The sequence below is a fragment of the Lachancea lanzarotensis genome, scaffold LALA0S07, assembly GCF_000938715.1.
Source record: "Lachancea lanzarotensis genome assembly LALA0, scaffold LALA0S07, whole genome shotgun sequence".
Classification (NCBI taxonomy): Eukaryota; Fungi; Ascomycota; class Saccharomycetes; order Saccharomycetales; family Saccharomycetaceae; genus Lachancea; species Lachancea lanzarotensis.
Window position 1 is genome coordinate 639,233 of NW_019212885.1, and position 19,437 is coordinate 658,669.

The window sequence follows — 19,437 nt, forward strand, 5'->3', positions numbered from 1 at the left end:
GGACTTGGCAGTCAACATTCTTCTCTTCTTGACTCAAATGATGGGGTAAGCTAAGCCCATTCGCGTTAGGGCTGTTTTCGTCACTGGACATCAAACACAAGCGCTGCAACTGTTTTTTTCCCAACTGCAAGCCGTTTCTTGCGCGGAGTATGCTAATGTACTTCCCAGCTTGTAAGCCTCATTCTGTCAAAACTGGTCAACGTTTAACGCAGAGAAATCAAAATATCCACTGGTATATATCCTGACTTGCAGCTCATCCTGTTTATGAATTCATCACATATTCTCAACAGTTGTGATCATTCAAGTGGCTAACGAGCCTAGGGAGAAATGAATCACAAAGTTCACTAAAAATTCCCCAATTTCCGAAGCTACTTGGCCCATTCTTGTAGTTCCTGTGCGAAAAAGGCTCAACTGACGGTATCATCTGTGATTATCCGTTGTTAATTGAAGCAGACCCGCGTGCGAACCCGTAGCTCCAAACATCTAAAATCGGAAGGAGTCTCCTACAAAACCCATAATCTAGACCAACCAGGGTATGATTGAATACAAATCAGCGACTTGTTACCATAGCTGTCATGAAAGCTCATCACGGAACCCACAAAGCTCCTTCAATATTGGATCTTTTTGTGTTGTGATACCCATAAGTAAACCTCATTAGCCGCCCAACTCATTCTATCCATATATATCTTATATGTATCATTATGTACGTAACTTATATTAATATCAGTATCCTTCACATATACATATATAAATCAATGTCCATCTAACTAGATTTTGAAAACCATCCTTTGAATCCAGAAACCATTCTTAACAGAGAACCCAGGATATGGGAGTCCTACTATCACTTCCAATAGCCGCTTCGACGGCCGCAGCTTCCTTCTTTGCATCGCTAGTAGGGTCACTGTCGTCAACAGCGTTGGTCTCGGCTTTCAAATCGTTGAGCGGTGGTTCTAGCTCCTTAGCTACCAGGTTAAACTACGCAGTGCTACTTCTGATAAATTCACTGGTGTCTTGGGTATCTATGTCTTCAAACTACGCTTTTCTGTGGCGTGGCAAGTCGTGTACCTCAACAGGGGAATGTGGGTTTTTTACGGTTCATCGTCTTAACTTCTCATTGGGCCTGTTGCACCTGCTGCTTTCGTCACTCATGGTGAACGTAAAGTCGACCACAGATGGTCGAGCTTCGTTGCAAAACTCATGGTGGCCTGTGAAACTTCTTATCTACGTTTTGCTCGTGGTGGTGTCATTCACAATCCCCAACGGCTTTTTCGTTTTCTTCTCCAAATGGGTGTCTGTTCCATCGGGATCATTGTTCATTTTGATCGGGCTGGTTCTTTTAGTCGACTTTGCCCACGAATGGGCTGAGAAATGCATTCAGCACGTTGAAATGGAGAACGAGAACTCTTCAAAATGGCAGAAATTCCTAGTCATTGGTACTAGTGGCATGTACGTGGGGTCTTTGGCCATGACAATCACAATGTACATCATGTTCTGCCAAAGCAACTGCACAATGAATCAGGTATCTGTGACAGTAAACTTGTTACTCAGCATAATCACAACAGGACTATCAATACATCCGAAAGTTCAAGAGTACAATCCCAAATGTGGTTTGGCTCAGAGTAGTATGGTGGCCATCTACGGGACGTATCTGACGATGAGTGCGCTTGCTTCTGAGCCCGACGACCGGCAGTGCAACCCTTTCGTGAGATCCGATCGTACGCGTAAGTTCAGTGTTGTTCTTGGCTCTCTCTTCACATTCGTGGCGATAGCTTATACCACAACTCGTGCTGCGGCTAATTCTGCTTTCAACTCTAGCGGACAACATGTCTATCTCGATGGCGACGACGAAATAGCTTACGAAGGAATAGGACAAAGCAGAACTCAGCTCCGGATAGAAGCCATTAGACAAGCCGTCGAGGAGGGTGTTTTGCCGGAAAGTGCACTCAACGACACAGCATGGGCCAATACCTCCCACGAAACAGGCGAAAATGGTGATGACGAGCGTATCTCAACAAAGTACAACTACTCGTTGTTTCACATTATTTTTTTCTTGGCTACACAATGGATAGCTATTCTACTTACCGTCAATGTTACCAAAGACGATGTAGGCGATTTCATTCCCGTGGGAAGGACCTATTTTTATTCGTGGGTTAAAATAATAAGTGCCTGGATCTGCTATGGTCTTTACGGCTGGACGTTGGTGGCACCAATGGTTCTACCCGACAGGTTCGGGTATGACGAATATTGAACGAAATAGAAGCAAAAATTCAAATCAAGGTTTAATCTTTTCATAAAGTATCGGGACTGTTGCGTCAGTCACTGGAATCCGTGATTCCTTGTTCCCCGATTGTGTAAACACATTCTCTTTCAGGCATATCTGGACTATCCTGAAGTTTGGCTACCCTTTCATCACCACGACCCTTTCTCAACAGGATTCTAGTCGCGCTGGCATGAGCCAATACGTGTCCGCCTACAGGCTTTCTGCCATCTGCGCCTGCAAAAAGTGCCGATGCACCGGGATCGGACTGCACTTGATTAGTCATGAAGACAGCGACGTTGTACTCTTCCGCGATTCGATTGAGTCTTGATAAATGCTGATTGAGTTTTTGCTGCCTTTCGTTCAACTCACCTCTTCCGCAATAATCTACTCTGAAGTTGGCCATTATGGAATCAACAATCAAAAGTCTGTATTCACCCGAAGACAATTCGGCCCCCAGTTGTTCAGTGAGCTCCATTTGGTGCTCACTATTAAGAGCACGCGCGTACGACACGTTTTCCAAGCACGCTTCAGGGTCCAATTCGTATCTTTCAGCAATCTGCTTGATTCTCTCCGGCCGAAAGGTTCCTTCTGTATCAATGTAAGCCACTTTTCCCTCTCCGCCACCCAGCTCTCGTGGCAATTGTGCTGTAACACAGAGGGTGTGTGACATCTGAGTTTTACCACATCTGAACTCTCCAAAAACTTCAGTTATGCTCATTGTCATAACACCACCACCCAGAACGCTGTCGAGTTGTTTGGATCCGGTTGAGATACCGAACACACGCCTTCTAATATCGGCTTGGATGGTGGCTGGGATAAAGCCAACTTGTATGATCTTGCCCGCAGCTTCTTTCACCTTTTCCACTTTCACTTCACTCAGACCCTTGATCTTGAGCAGATTTCTTCTCGTGGTAGAGAGTACAGTCTATAAAACGTTGTTCGTGGTGTTAGTAAATGAGGTGACTCTTGTGTTGTTTTCAATCGAAACAATTCAAAAGGGTATTGTATTCATGGGAATTTCTCCATACATTGACGCTGTAAATCCCTGCTCCCTTGAGCTTTTGTAAATCAGAAGCGTTGATTCCATAGTTCTGAAGCTCGTCGACATTTATGATTGACGATGGACCCGTAGCTTCGGTTTCCGTTAACGTCGACATTTCTCGGCGGCTAATACTTATATGTTCAAATATAAAAGTAAAGGTAAAACACAGTGAATATACAATATAAACAATAAGGACACTATGCGAGATAATGCTGAACTGCAGTCTTGATTAGCGGATCTTGTATGTCCTACTTCTTTGTTTTATTTTACTGGAAAGTGGTGTGTTGAAGGTAAAGGGAACTTTTCATTCGATATCCTATCTATATATATATATATATATGTATATATATGTAGGTATTTACATGGTAGAACGTCTAATGTTGAAAACAAGACAGTAAACGTGGTAAATTTTGGACGGAATCCTCTTTGTGAGTAATCTTGTGATTTCGGTATGTGGAACTGAGTAGACAATTGCTTCGTTCCCCATAAGTAGTACACAGGCCGCGTTTTGTCGACGTCCCTCTTAGTCGATATACCAATCTTGATAGGATGGTAGATGCTCAAAAATCTGTTTAGATCTATAACTTAGTGTACATATTCGGGCCCAATGGTCGATGCTATTGGATCAGGCCATGTCGATGTCCTGTGTAGAAGGAATCATGAAGCCGGAGGTGGTGGTGTCCTTCTTTAAAGGTTGTGTCTCTCTGATTGACAAACCGAATCTCTTGTCTTTGGTTAATTCCGCTAGTTGGAAAATGCCCTGTACAATAGAGTCTTCTTTGTTCAATTGATAGACGGAATGAACCCAGCTAGGAGGACAGGTCTTGTTTCCGCCAGTCAGCCTTAGAAGCTCTGATTTTCCCGTGGAAACAACGTCTGCTGTGCACAGCACAACAGTGGCACTTTGACGAACAACGGGAAGTGAGACTGCGTGTTTCAGAAGAGATTTTAGTTTGAGCGAGGAGATTCCGAGACGAGGTAGCGGTAGCTCTTGTCCAGGTAGGGAGCGTTCAGCGGCGTCGATACCATGGTTCCCCGCTGGATTGGCAGTATTAAGAATTTTCTCCCAAGGAACGCATTTGGCGATGCGAATCGGGTTGGGAATGGCTAAGAAGTTATTCAAAATTTCACTCATACCAAGCCTGTAAGATTTCAGTTCCTTGGAAATGGCTTCGATTTGAGATTGTTCGGCTTCTGCCACGTCGATTGGGAAAGTCTCGCTCATATGCGAAAGTTTGAAAGGATAAACACCTTGTCTGTCTATCTTACCCAGAAGGTGTCTGGAAGATTTCAGCTTCAAAGTGTACGAGTGAGCAAAGTCTCTGACATATGCGCCAGGTCTAGCGATCAGCTGGTCAGATTTGTGCGATTTTCCTGAAAAATTGTCGGCATTTTCCAGCGTTACCAGGCCAGCAGAAACACCATCTAGTGGGGCCATCTGAATGTCGATAGCGTATGCTTCGCCAGGAGTGACGGAAAAGTCGTCAACCGGCACGGCAGAAGAGTTGTGACGGATCGATGGTTGAACTTTGACCAAGTCCTGAGTGTCTTCGGCAGATTTTTGTAGCAAAGCCAACTCCTGGTGCGACTCGTACCAGGCAACACCTTTGTATTCTCTTTCGGCAACGATTCCCTCATTTTGACCGGCCAAAAACCTTCTCACACGACGAACTTTGGATCCAGGCACAACAGCACAGTGATATGAGGCAGCAATGGTGTCTACGACGGTACGGATCAAGTGACCTGTGACCTGACCGTTATTTGGAAGAGACTGTGGGATTTTTTCAGGTGTCAAAGCGCAAGCCAAAAGTGACACAACCGATTCCATGGCGATGTGTACGGCGGCATAAGCATCGGCTTTTCCTCCCAGCAAGGGACCCGCAGGTTTTTTAGACCCATCTTCGCCGTCCTGGGTAGGGTAGATTACCACTGAATGTGAGACCTGTGAAGTGTAACCATCAATGTGGACACCAAGGGAAATTTTGACAACGTCACCGGGGGCCAAAAATCCGTCCACGCTTCTTTTGCAACCGGCTACGTTTTCAGATTCAGAGAAGTTCTTATTAGCAGAACGGATTTGTTCCACATCGTCGACTTCTGGACACCATCCAGACGCGATTTCGTCCACGTCAATGGTAGTTGGATGTGAAATACCACGTTCAGCAACTTTATTCTTGTAACTGGACTCCAAACAAGCAGCCAAAAAACTGTCAGAGAGAAGACAGATCTCGTGGATGGCTAAACGACGCGATTTCCCGGTATGATACGCATCGTTGATGAGCTTGGTGACAAATGTGAGACCAGTTTGGGTGATCTGACCTGCACTTCTGTATTTGTCAAGCGTGGACTCTTGCAACACATTTTTCTGATGCAAAAGCACCTGTGTGTCTTCACGAGAAATTGCTAAAGCCATCTTTACCTACAACCTATTATGGACCTGGGTTACTGGTGTGTTCAAAGATGCGTTATGCTTTTGACGGAAGATCTAGTTGAAGTAATGCTAGTGCGATGAGATGCGATGAGATGCTCTTCTCGAAGACGAGTAGAAAAGTTTTTCAGAAAGGAAAGCGATGACTGGTGTCAGTTTAGGACAAAGTGATCTTGACGCTCAACACTAGTTAAGACGAATCTGAGTGAGCCCTGTTAGATTGGGAGCTTAAGGGAGGCTTGGGGAGCTGTGTGGTGACCACAACGTAGTACTAAATGCGCTGTATACTTCCAGGTGACGGTTCTGGGAAGAAAAATGGAAAGACAACCAAACAAAATAGTAATCAAAAGGCCCAAAGGACACCAAAAATGACCTTCTGGCTCTCTCTGGAACTGTGCGCTAATCAGCTGAATGGACGCCATGTTAAGTGCCTGCCAGAAGGCTATCTTTTTTCTATTTTGGTGTTTCCAACCCAAATATCACTTTGTACTAATCTGACGTCTTTTCGCTCATTTTATTATTATTATACCATGACAGAGAGACGTTAAAGTGATAACCAATACATTCACACACATGTCTCGAACAACAATCGCATAAACACCAGAACAGAGAACCACTGACAATTCTCGAGAACTCTCAGCATAATTTATTCCATTCCAAAAAATTCCAATTTTGCTCTCCGAATCCAGCGAAAAAAAACTAAAAAACCAACCCAAAAATTTTCTAATTTTCCTTGGGCATCTCGACAGACCTTTACTTTGCCAAAAAAAGTAGGACATCAAAAGACATCCTAGACAAGCACCAAATTCAAGCATTTAGTGCCAATAATCGTTTTAGAATTTTGGCTGGGTTTCCCCGCTTTTTCGGTTCTCGCCTCTCATTGGCTGACGAGCCCTTTCTTCCTGTCCACACTAATTTTTTTCCCAGTATAAATAGCCTCATCAAAATTGGTCCCTTGACAAATTTACATCGTTATCTTCTGTCAACCACATTTCGAGAAGAATTGGTATAGAGTCTTGGACTATTCCTCACGGGTAATCAGATTCAAAACAGTGGTTGATACACTCGGTGATTTTGTTACATCCGGGCTGCGGTAAAATAGGACTATTTTTCATTTTTTTGTGGAATACCTACCTATAATAATACATTAGTTGTACGATGATCAGATCCGTGAAATTGAACAGTGTAGCGGCTCTTGGAGTCAAAAGACAGTTGCAAGCGGCAACCAGGGTGACTCGTGGGATGGCTACTGCGGCGCAGGACTCGAATTCCGACGAAACAGTGGAAATTACGCTCCCAGAATCGTCTTTTGAAGGGTACATGTTGGAACCACCTTCCCTATCGTACACGACTAGCAAGGCTGGTCTCTTGCAAATGTACAAAGACATGGTGGTGGTGAGACGTATGGAAATGGCGTGTGACGCCCTATACAAGGCCAAGAAAATCCGTGGTTTCTGCCATTTGACCGTTGGCCAGGAGGCCATCGCCGTTGGTATCGAAAACGCTATCACCAAAAAGGACACCATTATTACGTCGTACCGTTGTCACAGTTTCACGTACATGCGTGGGGCTCCAGTCAAATCTGTGCTGGCCGAACTGATGGGACGTCGTTCCGGTGTGTCGTACGGTAAGGGTGGTTCGATGCATCTGTACGCCCCTGGTTTCTACGGTGGTAACGGTATTGTGGGCGCCCAGGTCCCACTAGGTGCGGGTCTAGCCTTTGCTCACCAATACAAGAACGAAGACGCTTGCACTTTCGATTTGTACGGTGACGGTGCTTCCAACCAAGGTCAAGTGTTTGAATCTTTCAACATGGCCAAATTGTACAACTTACCTTGTGTTTTTGCCTGTGAAAACAACAAGTACGGTATGGGTACCGCTGCGTCTAGATCCTCGGCCATGACTGAGTACTTCAAGCGTGGTCAGTACATTCCAGGTCTAAAGGTCAACGGTATGGACATTTTGGCCGTTTACCAAGCTTCCAGATTTGCCAAGGACTGGTGTGTTTCTGGAAAAGGTCCTCTAGTCTTGGAATACGAGACTTACAGATACGGTGGTCACTCCATGTCTGACCCAGGTACCACTTACAGAACCAGAGACGAAATTCAGCATATGAGATCCAAAAACGACCCTATTGCCGGTCTAAAGATGTACCTCATGGACTTGAACATCGCCACTGAAGAAGAAATCAAGGCCTACGACAAGGCTGCAAGAAAATACGTGGACGAACAAGTTGAACTTGCTGATGCGTCTCCCGCGCCAGAGGCCAAGATGTCTATTTTGTTTGAGGACGTTTACATCCCTGGTACCGAAACTCCAACCCTAAGAGGAAGAGTGTCTGACGACACTTGGGACTTCAAGAAGGGTGGTTTTGCCTTCAGAGATTAAAACGTTTGTTTTTTGTTCAACGGTCTATAAGTCTCACTCTTGATGCTTAAACTAAAAAATACGCTGAAAATACTCAAACCACCTTCTCTTTTCTCCTCCCCTCTCTGCTGCGAATGACCCATAAAATCCTGGACGACCAACCTGAAAAGTTGTCTACTGGGTGGTGATTCTCGATAATATATTCTCCAACCATCAAAAGTCAACGATTCGAAGAGACCCCGTCAAAAGAATGAATTATTAGACAAAAAATACCAAAAAACACTCAAAAAACACTCCAAAAAAATCATCAAAGGGAAAGCTCAATGCAATGGTTAAACGAGATTAGTCGTCTCTATCTCCCTCGCCCGCTCACTCTCTCTCTCTTCCAGCGGTCGAAGGTCCAACTGACTTTCTATCATCTCACCTTTCTGTTTTACTCAGCAATTTGATCAATTTACTCTCCTGCTATTGGGACATTTTCAATTCGACTTCGCTGGATTTCGCCTGCCAAATCGCACTTTCTCTCTCCAGCGATTGACTGACATACCAGAATCTACGATTTCTCCACAAAATTACATTAGCGGAAGTTATACCGATTGATTGATCCTTCAACAGTGTTAAACCTTGTTAATCACCTTTTCTACTTCTTCTTCTACTGACTACGCCTTTACACATGCTGCGGTGCTGCGTGAACTCAACTAAAGGAACACCAGTTAATGTTTTATACCGGTTTTGGACTCCACTTTTATAAATGTAACTTCTGTCAACCTTGTAGGGGATTTCGGGCCACCACCACCACCATCGCTGCCCCTGTAGCCACTGGTGGTGTCCTTGGCTGATCAGCTGAGCTTCTCACGTTTGTGGGGTTTGAAGTTTTACGCTGTGGTGCCTGACTGTAGGGATTCCTACGATAAACTCACTACAGCGATGAAACCTCAAAACTAGAGCATGGATCACCGGTGAAACCATGGGGTAAAAATTGCCCGATTCGCGTCTATAAGTACCGGATCATCGCGGATGTAGTCCTGTAGAGATCTTCAGATATTCCATTCTGCTTGACATACCTCAACGACGACAATGCTTGCACATGAAGTCAAACAGGAAGAATTGGTATTTCAACTTGCAAATATTGGGGGATACACAGCTCCTCCAAGGACAACGATCTCATCAGACACAACTGTCACACCTGGATCCTCTCGTTCCAGAAAATGGAGCCCAGGAAGGTTCCACAAGATGGGCAAATCCAAGAGCCAGCCGCATTATCAACTGAGCCCTAGCAGTTACCTGATGGAGCGAAAAACGTCGAATGACAAATGGCACAATCAAGAAACACCATGTTGGGTGTCCAATACCCCATCTACACCTTGCAGTAGGTCCCTCAGCCTGCTGGAAGTGCCGTTGAGGTCAACGTCGATCCCACATCCAGAACTCAAATTTGAGAAACCTACTCTACCAAGAAGCACTAGCGTACCACAAGACTCCTGGCGATCTGACCGTTCGATAAGTTCAAAGAGCACTCCTCCGAGAGTCAAGCCATTTGACCAACCAAGCCATGCCAGAGGCAAGAAATCTTACGTCAACGAACCCTGTTGCTTGTGTCAAGAATTCATGTCTTGTCGAACAACGGGTGAGAAGGTTATTGCACTCGAGTGCGGCCATTTGGCACATGAAGACTGTTTGATGGCTTATTTCGAGAATGCTTCAACTAGTCGAAGTGTGGTGGATATGTTTCCGGTTTGTCGCAAATGTGAGGATGGAGTCCGTTGCGTACCCTGCGAACCTGATCTTCAAGACCAGTGTATTTCGCGCGTTTTGATGAGAGGCAGTCCCTCAACTAAATCTTTCCCTCCTGTGAACTCTAATCCGGTGGTTCCCGGAAATTTTGTTGTCAACCCGCAGAGTGTGGGCCAATTGGGACCCAACAAGTCTCAGTTTGGCGTGTTTAGAAGAAACGGCTCGTCAAAGAAAAATGTGAAGGAACTCTCTCTTCAACTCACTCCATTCGCGAGCTCATTCAACCCAAATGGAAGAGGCAGTCTTGTTTCTGGCATCTCCTCAATTGTATCTTCTGTGCCAACCCACAATTCTTCTGATGTTGAAGATGAGTCTCAATCATCGTATCTGGGAAACAACTCTGCGTTGCCACTAACAGTTCTTCGTTCTTATTATTCACACAACCTTTTGGAAAGTTTTCCGAAAGATCTACCGAGCTGGGAGTTGGACTCCAAGTTCGGCCTCTTGCGAATCGTCGACCGCCTGATGTTCTCAGAGGATGGAAAGACTTACCACGATGCCTGCTGCTATCTCTTCACCGATGCGTTATTGATCGCTCTCGTGTCACCAACTGTCGACCCCAAAACTCCTGCAGGTATGCGATTTGACAAGTTTCTGGTACATCATCCATTATCTAGTATCAGTGTTGATTCGCTCAATTCATCAGTACTTAAATGTACGATACTGAGTGCCATGAAGAATTCGAAAATAATGCAAGGGTCGACGTTTTACTTGACGGAATCGCTTGACTCAGATAAAAGTCAGGTCGTTGAAAAATGGATTTCGGCGCTTTTAAACCAAGGGATCGTGTTCAAAAGCTCCAACTTTTCCTCGACTCTACCACCTTTGCCAGTAACAACACATTTTTCTTCTTCGAAGCTGACAGTTCGGAGGGCAGGTAGGAAAACAATTGATATGGACTTTGAAGACGAACTGAACGATACGGATATTATTGTTCGTAACAGTCTAGTTTTGTTAGACGGAAAATCTCGCAGAACTACGATAACATCTCTCTTGTCATTGCAGCGCGACCGTCCCAAGAATCTCGCGATCGTCCTACAAGTAGATCTTACACATTTGAAGGATACTGACTTTCTTGCGCTCGTGAATAGCTTGCGCGCCTTGATAATGAACATGAAAGAGACTCAAATGTGTTTGGTCGATCCCAGTGGCAGAATGATCAATCAAGGTGTGGCCGAAGAACAGATCGCTCAACTGAAGATCTTGAAAATTGCATCGCGTACCTCCGATGCTGATAACAGACCCAAATTCTCGCCAACGCAGTTCAAGGTTGCGTGCTGCTCCAAAATGACCGATGATGTCGGCATCGTTGTTTTCTCCAACACCTCCGTCGAAGCCGGCAAATCTTGTCTTTTCATGGACTATAAGGCTTTCTCAAGTTCCAATCGAAGTAGGCCACACGAACTCAAAGTACACGTAGGGTTTCTCAATGTGGATTATACGGATCAAGTATCTGAGCTGGTTGAAGTCTCCTCGTTTCAAAATATTCTGGAAACTGTGTCCTACGGTTTCAACCTTACGTTTGGTGAAGACAACGACGATTTTGATGATGATGATGACGAAAGTGAAAGCGGCGAAGAAATTGATGCTCATGAGAATGACCCTTTGAAAATGAATTCCGGACTTTCAAGCAGAAATCTGTTTGAGCACACTGATGGGCAAATCAGAGATACGAACGATGGAAATCGCGAAGATGAACAAAATAGTGACCTAGTAGACTATGATGCCTACCGGGAAAGTTTGAACACAACTTTGTCATCGCCTTTAAGCCACAGTAACGGAACGCTGCGGGAGGAGTCGGGTGCTTATTCGAGTTCTTCGAAGAGGACAACGAGTCACTTTTATAAGCCCAGAAGCGCAGGCAGCTCCTTCTATTCACCAATTTACACCCAAGACTCAAACTTGAAAGACGCCCTACAAGACCAGGTCAACTGGCGTAGGTCCGAGATACGTTCACTTCAATTCGATGGCAACAGTTCAAAAGGGAACTGCGAAAGTTCATTTCTCCCTCTTGAGGCGGCCCAGGTAGATGATTTTCCGGGGTGGGCTCATTTTGTCGAAGGATTCAACAAGGTCGTGGATGAAGCGATTGATTGTCAAGTTGAAACCCGCGGCAATAAGAGATTATCTGTCGTTGGCCATTCAAATTACGATTATATGTAAAGGAAAAATTTGACAGTTTGGTAACAATGCTTTTATCTTTATATATCGTCTTCGCAGGCCCTTAGTCGTCCTAATTCATAATGTAGTTTTAAAGCCCATTGGTCTCTCTCTTGGCGAGAGCGCGCCATGAAAACCAACGAGCTACCGGCAACGCCGAGCCTGCTTGCCAAACGAAATGAGCCTGTTTTTCTTTGCAAGTTCTCTTCCATACTAAGATCACCTTCACCAGCTGAATTTAAATTAGACCTCTCGTTGATTTCAGCTGATGCAGACTCTACTACTGACTGTGAAGAGTCTGACCCAATAACTTCGCTTTCTGGTGAATGTGAAAACAAAGAGTTGTAATTCGACAACGCTCTCTTTGTACCAAACCAAAGTGTGAAGCACCTAGTAGATTCATCCTCGCTCGATCTCCACCCGTCTGGATATACCCTAGGAAGAGAATCATTACCAGAGTTTAAGCGATCGAATTGCTTGTCTCGCTGAAGCAAATCCAATGAAGTTAGATTTCCGCTGTAGACATAACATTCTTCTATCGGGATCGTTAGATAGTGTCGGTGATCAATCACTGTTTTAGAATGGTTCATTTTCGCACTTTTAAAATACCTGTAAAGCAAGAGAAAGCCCGGGACTAGTATAACAAAGAACTTTTTGAAACTCGAGTGCTTGTGTCTCTTTTGATATAGTACGCCGCTCTGCATCAGCGGTCTTGTTAGCGCTTGTGCACTAATATTATGCACTTCTCCATTTGCAACGCCACGATCCGTGACCCATTTAGGAGTAACTTGACTAATATTAGATTCTTCTGACTCAGGTATTTTCAGAGTTCGAAGGTTCTCAACTTTTGCCGACCACATATTTTTGACATCTTCCGCCTTCCTGTACTTCCAATACTTGCTCAAAGAGCCAAGCCTGGATACCCACTCATCCGCTAGCTCTGGCGAAGAAGCTAAGAGCTTCACGCTCAATCCGTTCCTCAGTGATAGAATGATTGTCGATTTTATAGTTTCTTCGAGAGTGTTTGAAGCTTTCCACACAAAGTTGTTGGCCCTCGTTAATAACTTGTATTTTGAAATGTTTTTCTTCGATAGATGGGCACTGAGTTTGCAGACCGAAGCTACTTCGGTCAGATCGATGATCTTTTCCGCTTTGAGAATAAGAGCGATTTTTCTCCACATTGCAGCGAAGGCAACGCTATCCTTTTCATCAAACTCTGTTGGCGTTAAATTGGCATTGAGCCATTCAATATGACTGTTCAAGTCCAAAGGATATGGGTTGTGTTCAAAAACTTTGGGAACTGAGTCTATGTTGGCCTTGATTTGATGAATATCGTAGGCACATGCTCCGTTTTTACTTATCATTTCATCTGGGAGAGGGGGTGCTCCTTTGAAAGAACTCATGAAGAACAAAAGTCCGTCTGACGTAAAAAAATATGAGGACCGGTAGTAGGCAGTGTGGACTAATTTTTCTATGTCCCTGCCGTATCGATCCGTGCACTTCAGCAAAAACCCTTCTATTGCTGGGGGCTCGACCAACGTTTCTGTCGGAGTCTTTTTAACACTTCGTGGATAATGTGTCAAAGTTCGATATTCCAGCAAATGGGACCCTTGCAGTGAGACGCCGCCAACAATTGAATCATACTGATCTCCCGGACACCACTCAAGTCTGTCGTAATGTTTCCAACAGAACCCAGTGATTGTATTCGCTTGAATCCATCCCAACGATGTTGCTTTAAAACCACACTCTAATAGCTTATCTAAAACAACGACCTCCAGGTATCTTGCTAGAGGAAATCCCAGGGGCTTATAGCCTCTTGGCATCATCAATACTTTAAGTTGTTCCTCCTCTGCGTAGGTTTTCCTCTCGAATATGCGACGAACCTTTTTTGACATAGGAATCTCCAGAGACACCTTGGCCTCAGGAACGTTGACGGTAATCATTTCGGACTCATTGGACCGCCCTAATGACCGTCGTAAAAACAGCAGCCACTTTTCAGCCGAAGCAAAAGAACCACACCTCAATATGTAAATTTTCAACTTTCCGACATCCTCGGGATTTTCACCGTTGGTTCCTCTCCCTCCTTCCAAGCAGGAGCGGGGAGACTTTATAACATGAACTGTTTTATCCAGGGTATTGTAGAAATCTACAATACAAGATGAGTCCAACATGAAATCCATCGAATTCGCTTTGTATGACTCAACACGATGGCTGTTTTCAATCCGTGGTATCTTGCTGTCGCTGTAAAATTGTAAGTAAAGTGGCGAGTCGGGCATTCCTGTAGCTCTTGCTACCACGATGTACTCTTTCCATCTTTCAACGACTCTCGTGTCAATTGGCTCAACATCTGAGAAGTTCAAAAGTGGTCCACGAGCAGATTTTGACGATTTGATGAAAACAAGCATCTTTTCCATTTTCACCACCTCGCCTGCTCTATATTTAGTGAACAGTCTTTGTGAAAACTTCGAATCTCTGCCCAAGACTTTGGAAAGGTCAAAGTGGAGCTTCTCTAGTTTGTCCAAGTGAATCTTTTTGCCAGTTTTAGTGACAAAGCTTCTGACCTCATTCAGCGCCCTGTGATGGTTGTCAAGAGCTTGAAGGTTAAGATTTTGTTGTTCGTCCAAAGCGTATGGCTGTGGACTCAATCTCTTGAGCCTGCCTTTGACATTAGGGCGATAGTTGTTATGCAACACCATAGACTCCTCGTCATCCGAGCTTGCTGAGAGAAAGCTGGAAGTTGCATACGTAAATTCAGTAGGCTCAAGCCTAGAACTTTCATCGTTGGCAAACGACTGCCGAATAACTTTCGGTTTTGGCTTTTCTTCGAACTTCACAGAAGACACGACAGCGGAATCAGGTGAATATTTGATTAATTGCGGAACATCGGCATCGTAGATACGGGGTGTCATGTTTGGACCACTGCTCAACGTCTCCGGAAAGCTTTCTGAAATGGTTCCATTTCCTGATGCTGATTCGTGATCTTCTTGAGTTGAGTTACGTCCGCTGTTCGTGTACCTTTCTTCTCTTTCGTGAAAATACCCTTGCCTTGGCAGGCCGTATTCTTCGTGTATTGAGCTCTCTGACCTTTGACTACCTGAAATATAACCGTCCTCAGCCGAATAAAATGTTTCCGAAGAGATACTGTTCCGAACGACAGGGGTACCTGGTGAGGAATTTTGCGGATCTGTGGTCTGTGTGAGCTTTCTACGGTCATCAAAAGTTTGCAGGTCTCTACTCAAAACCTGTTGAGCGTACTTGCAACTATTGCGACGTTCTTGGATGTTGGCATTTCTTGTATGATGCTCAAATATTGAGGAATCGCTGTGGGTTTCGGGATTTCTAGAAACAATTTGGGATCGCAGGGATTGCTCAGAATTCTGTGCGTGCTGCGGCTGTTCGGAATGGTGATTATCATTGTCTTGAAAAGAAAAGGAAGAGGATTTATTCAGGTCTTCGACCTCCGCAATGGTCACGCTGTTCGCTTCATCGTCACTGGAAATCGTGTTTCTGCCGTAGCTCGTAGGCGAGCACCACCCCGAAGGACTGGCAGGTGAATCTTCAAGACAAACTTCGCCCTGAAGACCTTTTGGTCTGATTTCCGTAACATCTTGTCCGTCCTGATTTTGTCCATTTCTCGGAAGCAAGGTTCGTGGTGTAATGCCAGCTGAGCGACGAAATTTTCGACTAGAGCGGTACCGCGTAAAACTGGCATATTTCCCAGCCTGTTGTGCTTTTTTCGTCACATTTTTGTATGCCAATTGATACATTGACCTGAGAAAGTTGTTTTTGTGTTGTATGTACCATAAGTGGGGAACTCCACCGAGGAGAACAGACTTGGAGCTCTGTGATATTTCCACAGGAGACGCATAAGTAAGTCTAAATGCAGTGAAAGAAGACCTAGGGATTGCTAGAACTGGAATCTTGCGGTTTTCGGGCATGGACTGGATGGCATTCTTACAAACGTATTTGGCGTAAGCCTCTTCATCTAATGCTATATTTTCGTAGTAGTGGGCACCCACATGGCTCATGCTTTCGTGTGTACACGATATGGTAGTTTTCAGACCTGTTTAACGGGATATTTGTGCTAGATTCAGTAGATGTCAGTGCTACGTCGAACCGTTTTTGATATCAGCGATGAGCTTGATGGGGTGGACTTTTTATAGATATTTATTCGTCAAAAGTTACTTGATTCTTAACGTCAAGAAGCTGTTTGTTTAAGACAGTTGAACGAGGATTCTAACAAGTGGCTCGAAGAACTGTCACTTTTCAGTTCATTAAACGGACGAGTCGTACTTTCATAGCCTCCTTATTTCTTCATCTTATATTCTTTTCTTGTATGACAGCGCGACGCTACAATTTATTAATGATTATACTGGAAAGGTGTCATTTAATAAGAAATTAGCCTGGAAATGGGTGAAATGAGGACCCTAACCATGAGTTCTCTTCTGTAGTCATCTATTCTTACCATCACTAAACGCGACAATTCATTAAACTTATGAATGCATATATAGGCCCCTCTTATTGGATTGTTGTTGCGGATCGAATATTCAAATAATGTCATCGGCGTCCTCGCCTACTGCAATGGAACTTCCCTCAGGTCTAAAATTATCCGGTTCCTGAACGCTGGGCACGAATTCCACAATTACGAAGGCTACACCCGTTAAGAACAGCAGCAAAGAGGCAAAAATCTTTAAAGCACCACCGAAGCTCAATAGCAGCGACAGCAGGATAAAGCTTAGTCCGCGACCGATAAAACTGAAGTAGAAAGAAGCAAACCTGTACAGATTAGGAGGGACTTTAAATTCCAAGTACACAATAGGAACAGCTAGTCCCAATGCGTAAATTGCCATCAAAAAAGCTGGAAAGTTGCTCAGCAAGTACGAAGTTTGGGTCAAAGCCGATAAACTGGCCAGCGAACCAGCTGCTAGATTGACAAGTTTGAAGATCTGAGGCGAAACGTTGGACATTTTTAGTATTGTAACTTTTGAGGACTTGAATTCAACTAACTGCTAGATTAATCTGGTTAGACCAAACCAAGTTTGTGTTCTACTTTTTCTACACGCCCCTGATCACGAAATTTCAGAATAATTTGAAAAAAATCGCTATTTTAATATACTGCTACTAAGTACTGTCTGTGACAATCAATCAGCCTCGATCAACAAGAAAAAAAAAGGCTTCGCCAGACGGATGCCTGTAGTGATGTCTTTGGTTACAATTGATCGAATATCTTTCAAAGATATATTCGCGGTATAGAAAATTATAAAGGCAGGTTGGTTTGGTTTTGAAATCATCGCCCTCGTACATCATCGTTAAAATGCCCAGCGCTTTCAAATGTTAAAAGAGAAGAAGGGGATTAATTCAATAGTTGGGTTCGTGCTAGAAGAAAATAAGGTAGTAACCGGTGGGGTGGGGGAGGGGTGGTCGTCGTTGATTGATGTTTGAGGTTTGAATGTGCGTATTGAGCATGTGGGTTTGGTGTTCAAACGGAACAGTCAGGAAAGACAGTTCGATTCTCTCTTTTATTTTGAGGTGCGGGGACAACAGTAAAACAGGTTAGAAATATTTGTAGAGCATTGCCAAGGCTGACATTGACAGGTGAGGATTAGCAGTTCGAGAAACCAAAACTGTGACATCCTGCGACAGAATTTCAGCATATTATCATCGGAGGCGAAGTCGATAGACCACAATGAAAAAAGGAAAAAAGAAGATAACAAAAGGAAATCGATACTATCTGTCCTGCGCCCCGCTCCTCGCACTTGAACTTTATTTTTGAGTCTCAAACGCACAAAAACAGCAAACAAAAAAGATAGAAAAAAAATAACCGGGTCGTCACACACAAGTTTACTCCTGAGCACCTTCCGCAGGTTGTTGCTCGTCTTGGCCGGCCTCTGACATGTCAGAAGTCCACAAAGTCAAGTTATCTCTCAACAATTGCATGATCAATGTGCTATCCTTGTACGACTCTTCAGACAGCGTGTCTAGCTCAGCAATGGCGTCGTCGAAAGCTTGCTTGGCCAAATGACAGGCTTTGTCTGGAGAATTTTGGATTTCGTAGTAGAACACGGAGAAGTTCAAAGCCAAACCCAAACGGATTGGATGGGTAGGAGGCAATTCTGTTGTGGCGATCTCGGACGCGGTCTTGTAGGCTTCCAACGAGGCGTTGGTGGCACCATCCCTAACTTCACCGGACGAGAACTCAGCCAAGTAACGGTGGTAGTCACCCTTCATCTTGTAGTAGAACACCTTCGACTCACCGGTAGTGGCAGAGGGGATCAAGTGAGTGTCGAGCACGGACAGGATGTCGTCACAGATTTTGGTTAGCTCAGACTCGATCTTAGAACGGTAATTGCGGATCAATTTGACTTGGTGTTCGGACTTCTCCTTGGCTTCTTCTTTCTGTTCGATGGATGACACGATTCTCCAAGAGGCACGACGAGCACCAATGACATTCTTGTAGGCGACCGACAGCAAATTACGCTCTTCCACGGACAATTCCTGACCGGACGACGCAACGGCTTTCATACTGTCCACCATTTCCTCGTAACGCTCAGCCTGTTCGGCAAGCTTGGCCAGGTAAACGGAATCTTCGCGACTTTGTGACATTGTGTTTTAGAATGAGTTCTGCAGTGTGGAAAACGTTAGTAAATGAGAATTGTTGAAGCAGGTAACAGTTTGGAGTGGATTTGCCCATACGCAGTGACAAATGCTTCTTCGGTTATTGAGTGTGTGATCTTTGATATACCGATGAAGGGATTCAAGCGTTCTGTAACGGGGTGGGGGGGAAACAAGCAAGCGATAGAAATAGTAGCAGTGTTGCAGACTCGATTGACACAGGACTGGAAAAATTCGGGATAGACGTTCCCATATTAATTTTTTTTTTTTTGGGCTTTTTCATTTCTTTTCCAATTTTCCATTTTTTACAATTTTTTTTCCCTCTCCTATCTGTTTGTGCCGTTTTTTTCCACATATGCCCCTCCTCACTGCACACATCCCGATTCGGACGGAAACGCACGTTCTCTAGTGCGTGCAGCAAAAAGGGGCGAGGTGACGACAGAACAGCCAAGTGCTGGCCAGCCAGCGAGACCACAAAAAAACCAAGATCCCAAAGAAACGTCTAATTGAGCCATTCCAGCCTCGTTGTCTTGACACGGCGACTTTCCTGTAAGTTCACAGGTCGTTAGCACCGCTGTCATTTCGCCAACCCCTCCGACGATTATCGATCATACATTATGGCTTGTTGACCCAAAGAATTAAAAAAAAAAAAATAGAATTCCAAAACAATCTTGTCCCGTTGCAGTTTCGAACCCCAGCCGCACGGTCACGTGTTTCTCTCCACCAACTCGGCCAAAATTTTTTACGCACCACTAATTTTTTTAGGCCCTCTGT

General features: G+C 44.5%; 8 protein-coding genes across 8 annotated transcripts; 3 read left to right on the top strand and 5 right to left on the bottom strand.

Annotated features, from left to right (window-relative positions):
- Positions 1-826: 826 nt before the first annotated feature.
- Positions 827-2,248, top strand: TMS1 (LALA0S07e06568g1_1; the record flags this gene model as incomplete). Its single annotated transcript, XM_022771614.1, has 1 exon — positions 827-2,248. One exon carries the CDS (start codon positions 827-829, stop codon positions 2,246-2,248), a length of 1,422 nt encoding a protein of 473 aa, XP_022629502.1.
- A 64-nt stretch (positions 2,249-2,312) lies between these two features.
- On the bottom strand, positions 2,313-3,417 carry DMC1 (LALA0S07e06590g1_1; the record flags this gene model as incomplete). The annotated part of the gene is made up of 2 exons (XM_022771615.1): positions 2,313-3,185; positions 3,289-3,417. 2 exons carry the CDS (start codon positions 3,415-3,417, stop codon positions 2,313-2,315), a joined length of 1,002 nt encoding a protein of 333 aa, XP_022629503.1.
- Positions 3,418-3,927: 510 nt separating this feature from the next.
- Positions 3,928-5,715, bottom strand: ARX1 (LALA0S07e06612g1_1; the record flags this gene model as incomplete). Its single annotated transcript, XM_022771616.1, has 1 exon — positions 3,928-5,715. One exon carries the CDS (start codon positions 5,713-5,715, stop codon positions 3,928-3,930), a length of 1,788 nt encoding a protein of 595 aa, XP_022629504.1.
- Positions 5,716-6,888: 1,173 nt separating this feature from the next.
- On the top strand, positions 6,889-8,118 carry PDA1 (LALA0S07e06634g1_1; the record flags this gene model as incomplete). The annotated part of the gene is made up of 1 exon (XM_022771617.1): positions 6,889-8,118. The coding sequence occupies one exon, from the start codon at positions 6,889-6,891 to the stop codon at positions 8,116-8,118; it is 1,230 nt and encodes a 409-aa protein (XP_022629505.1).
- A 1,056-nt stretch (positions 8,119-9,174) lies between these two features.
- On the top strand, positions 9,175-12,054 carry STE5 (LALA0S07e06656g1_1; the record flags this gene model as incomplete). The annotated part of the gene is made up of 1 exon (XM_022771618.1): positions 9,175-12,054. One exon carries the CDS (start codon positions 9,175-9,177, stop codon positions 12,052-12,054), a length of 2,880 nt encoding a protein of 959 aa, XP_022629506.1.
- Positions 12,055-12,092: 38 nt separating this feature from the next.
- SPO71 (LALA0S07e06678g1_1) lies at positions 12,093-16,079 on the bottom strand (the record flags this gene model as incomplete). Its single annotated transcript, XM_022771619.1, has 1 exon — positions 12,093-16,079. The coding sequence occupies one exon, from the start codon at positions 16,077-16,079 to the stop codon at positions 12,093-12,095; it is 3,987 nt and encodes a 1,328-aa protein (XP_022629507.1).
- Positions 16,080-16,598: 519 nt separating this feature from the next.
- On the bottom strand, positions 16,599-17,018 carry TVP15 (LALA0S07e06700g1_1; the record flags this gene model as incomplete). Its single annotated transcript, XM_022771620.1, has 1 exon — positions 16,599-17,018. The coding sequence occupies one exon, from the start codon at positions 17,016-17,018 to the stop codon at positions 16,599-16,601; it is 420 nt and encodes a 139-aa protein (XP_022629508.1).
- Positions 17,019-17,892: 874 nt separating this feature from the next.
- Positions 17,893-18,654, bottom strand: LALA0_S07e06722g (LALA0S07e06722g1_1; the record flags this gene model as incomplete). The annotated part of the gene is made up of 1 exon (XM_022771621.1): positions 17,893-18,654. The coding sequence occupies one exon, from the start codon at positions 18,652-18,654 to the stop codon at positions 17,893-17,895; it is 762 nt and encodes a 253-aa protein (XP_022629509.1).
- Between the last annotated feature and the right edge of the window lie 783 nt (positions 18,655-19,437).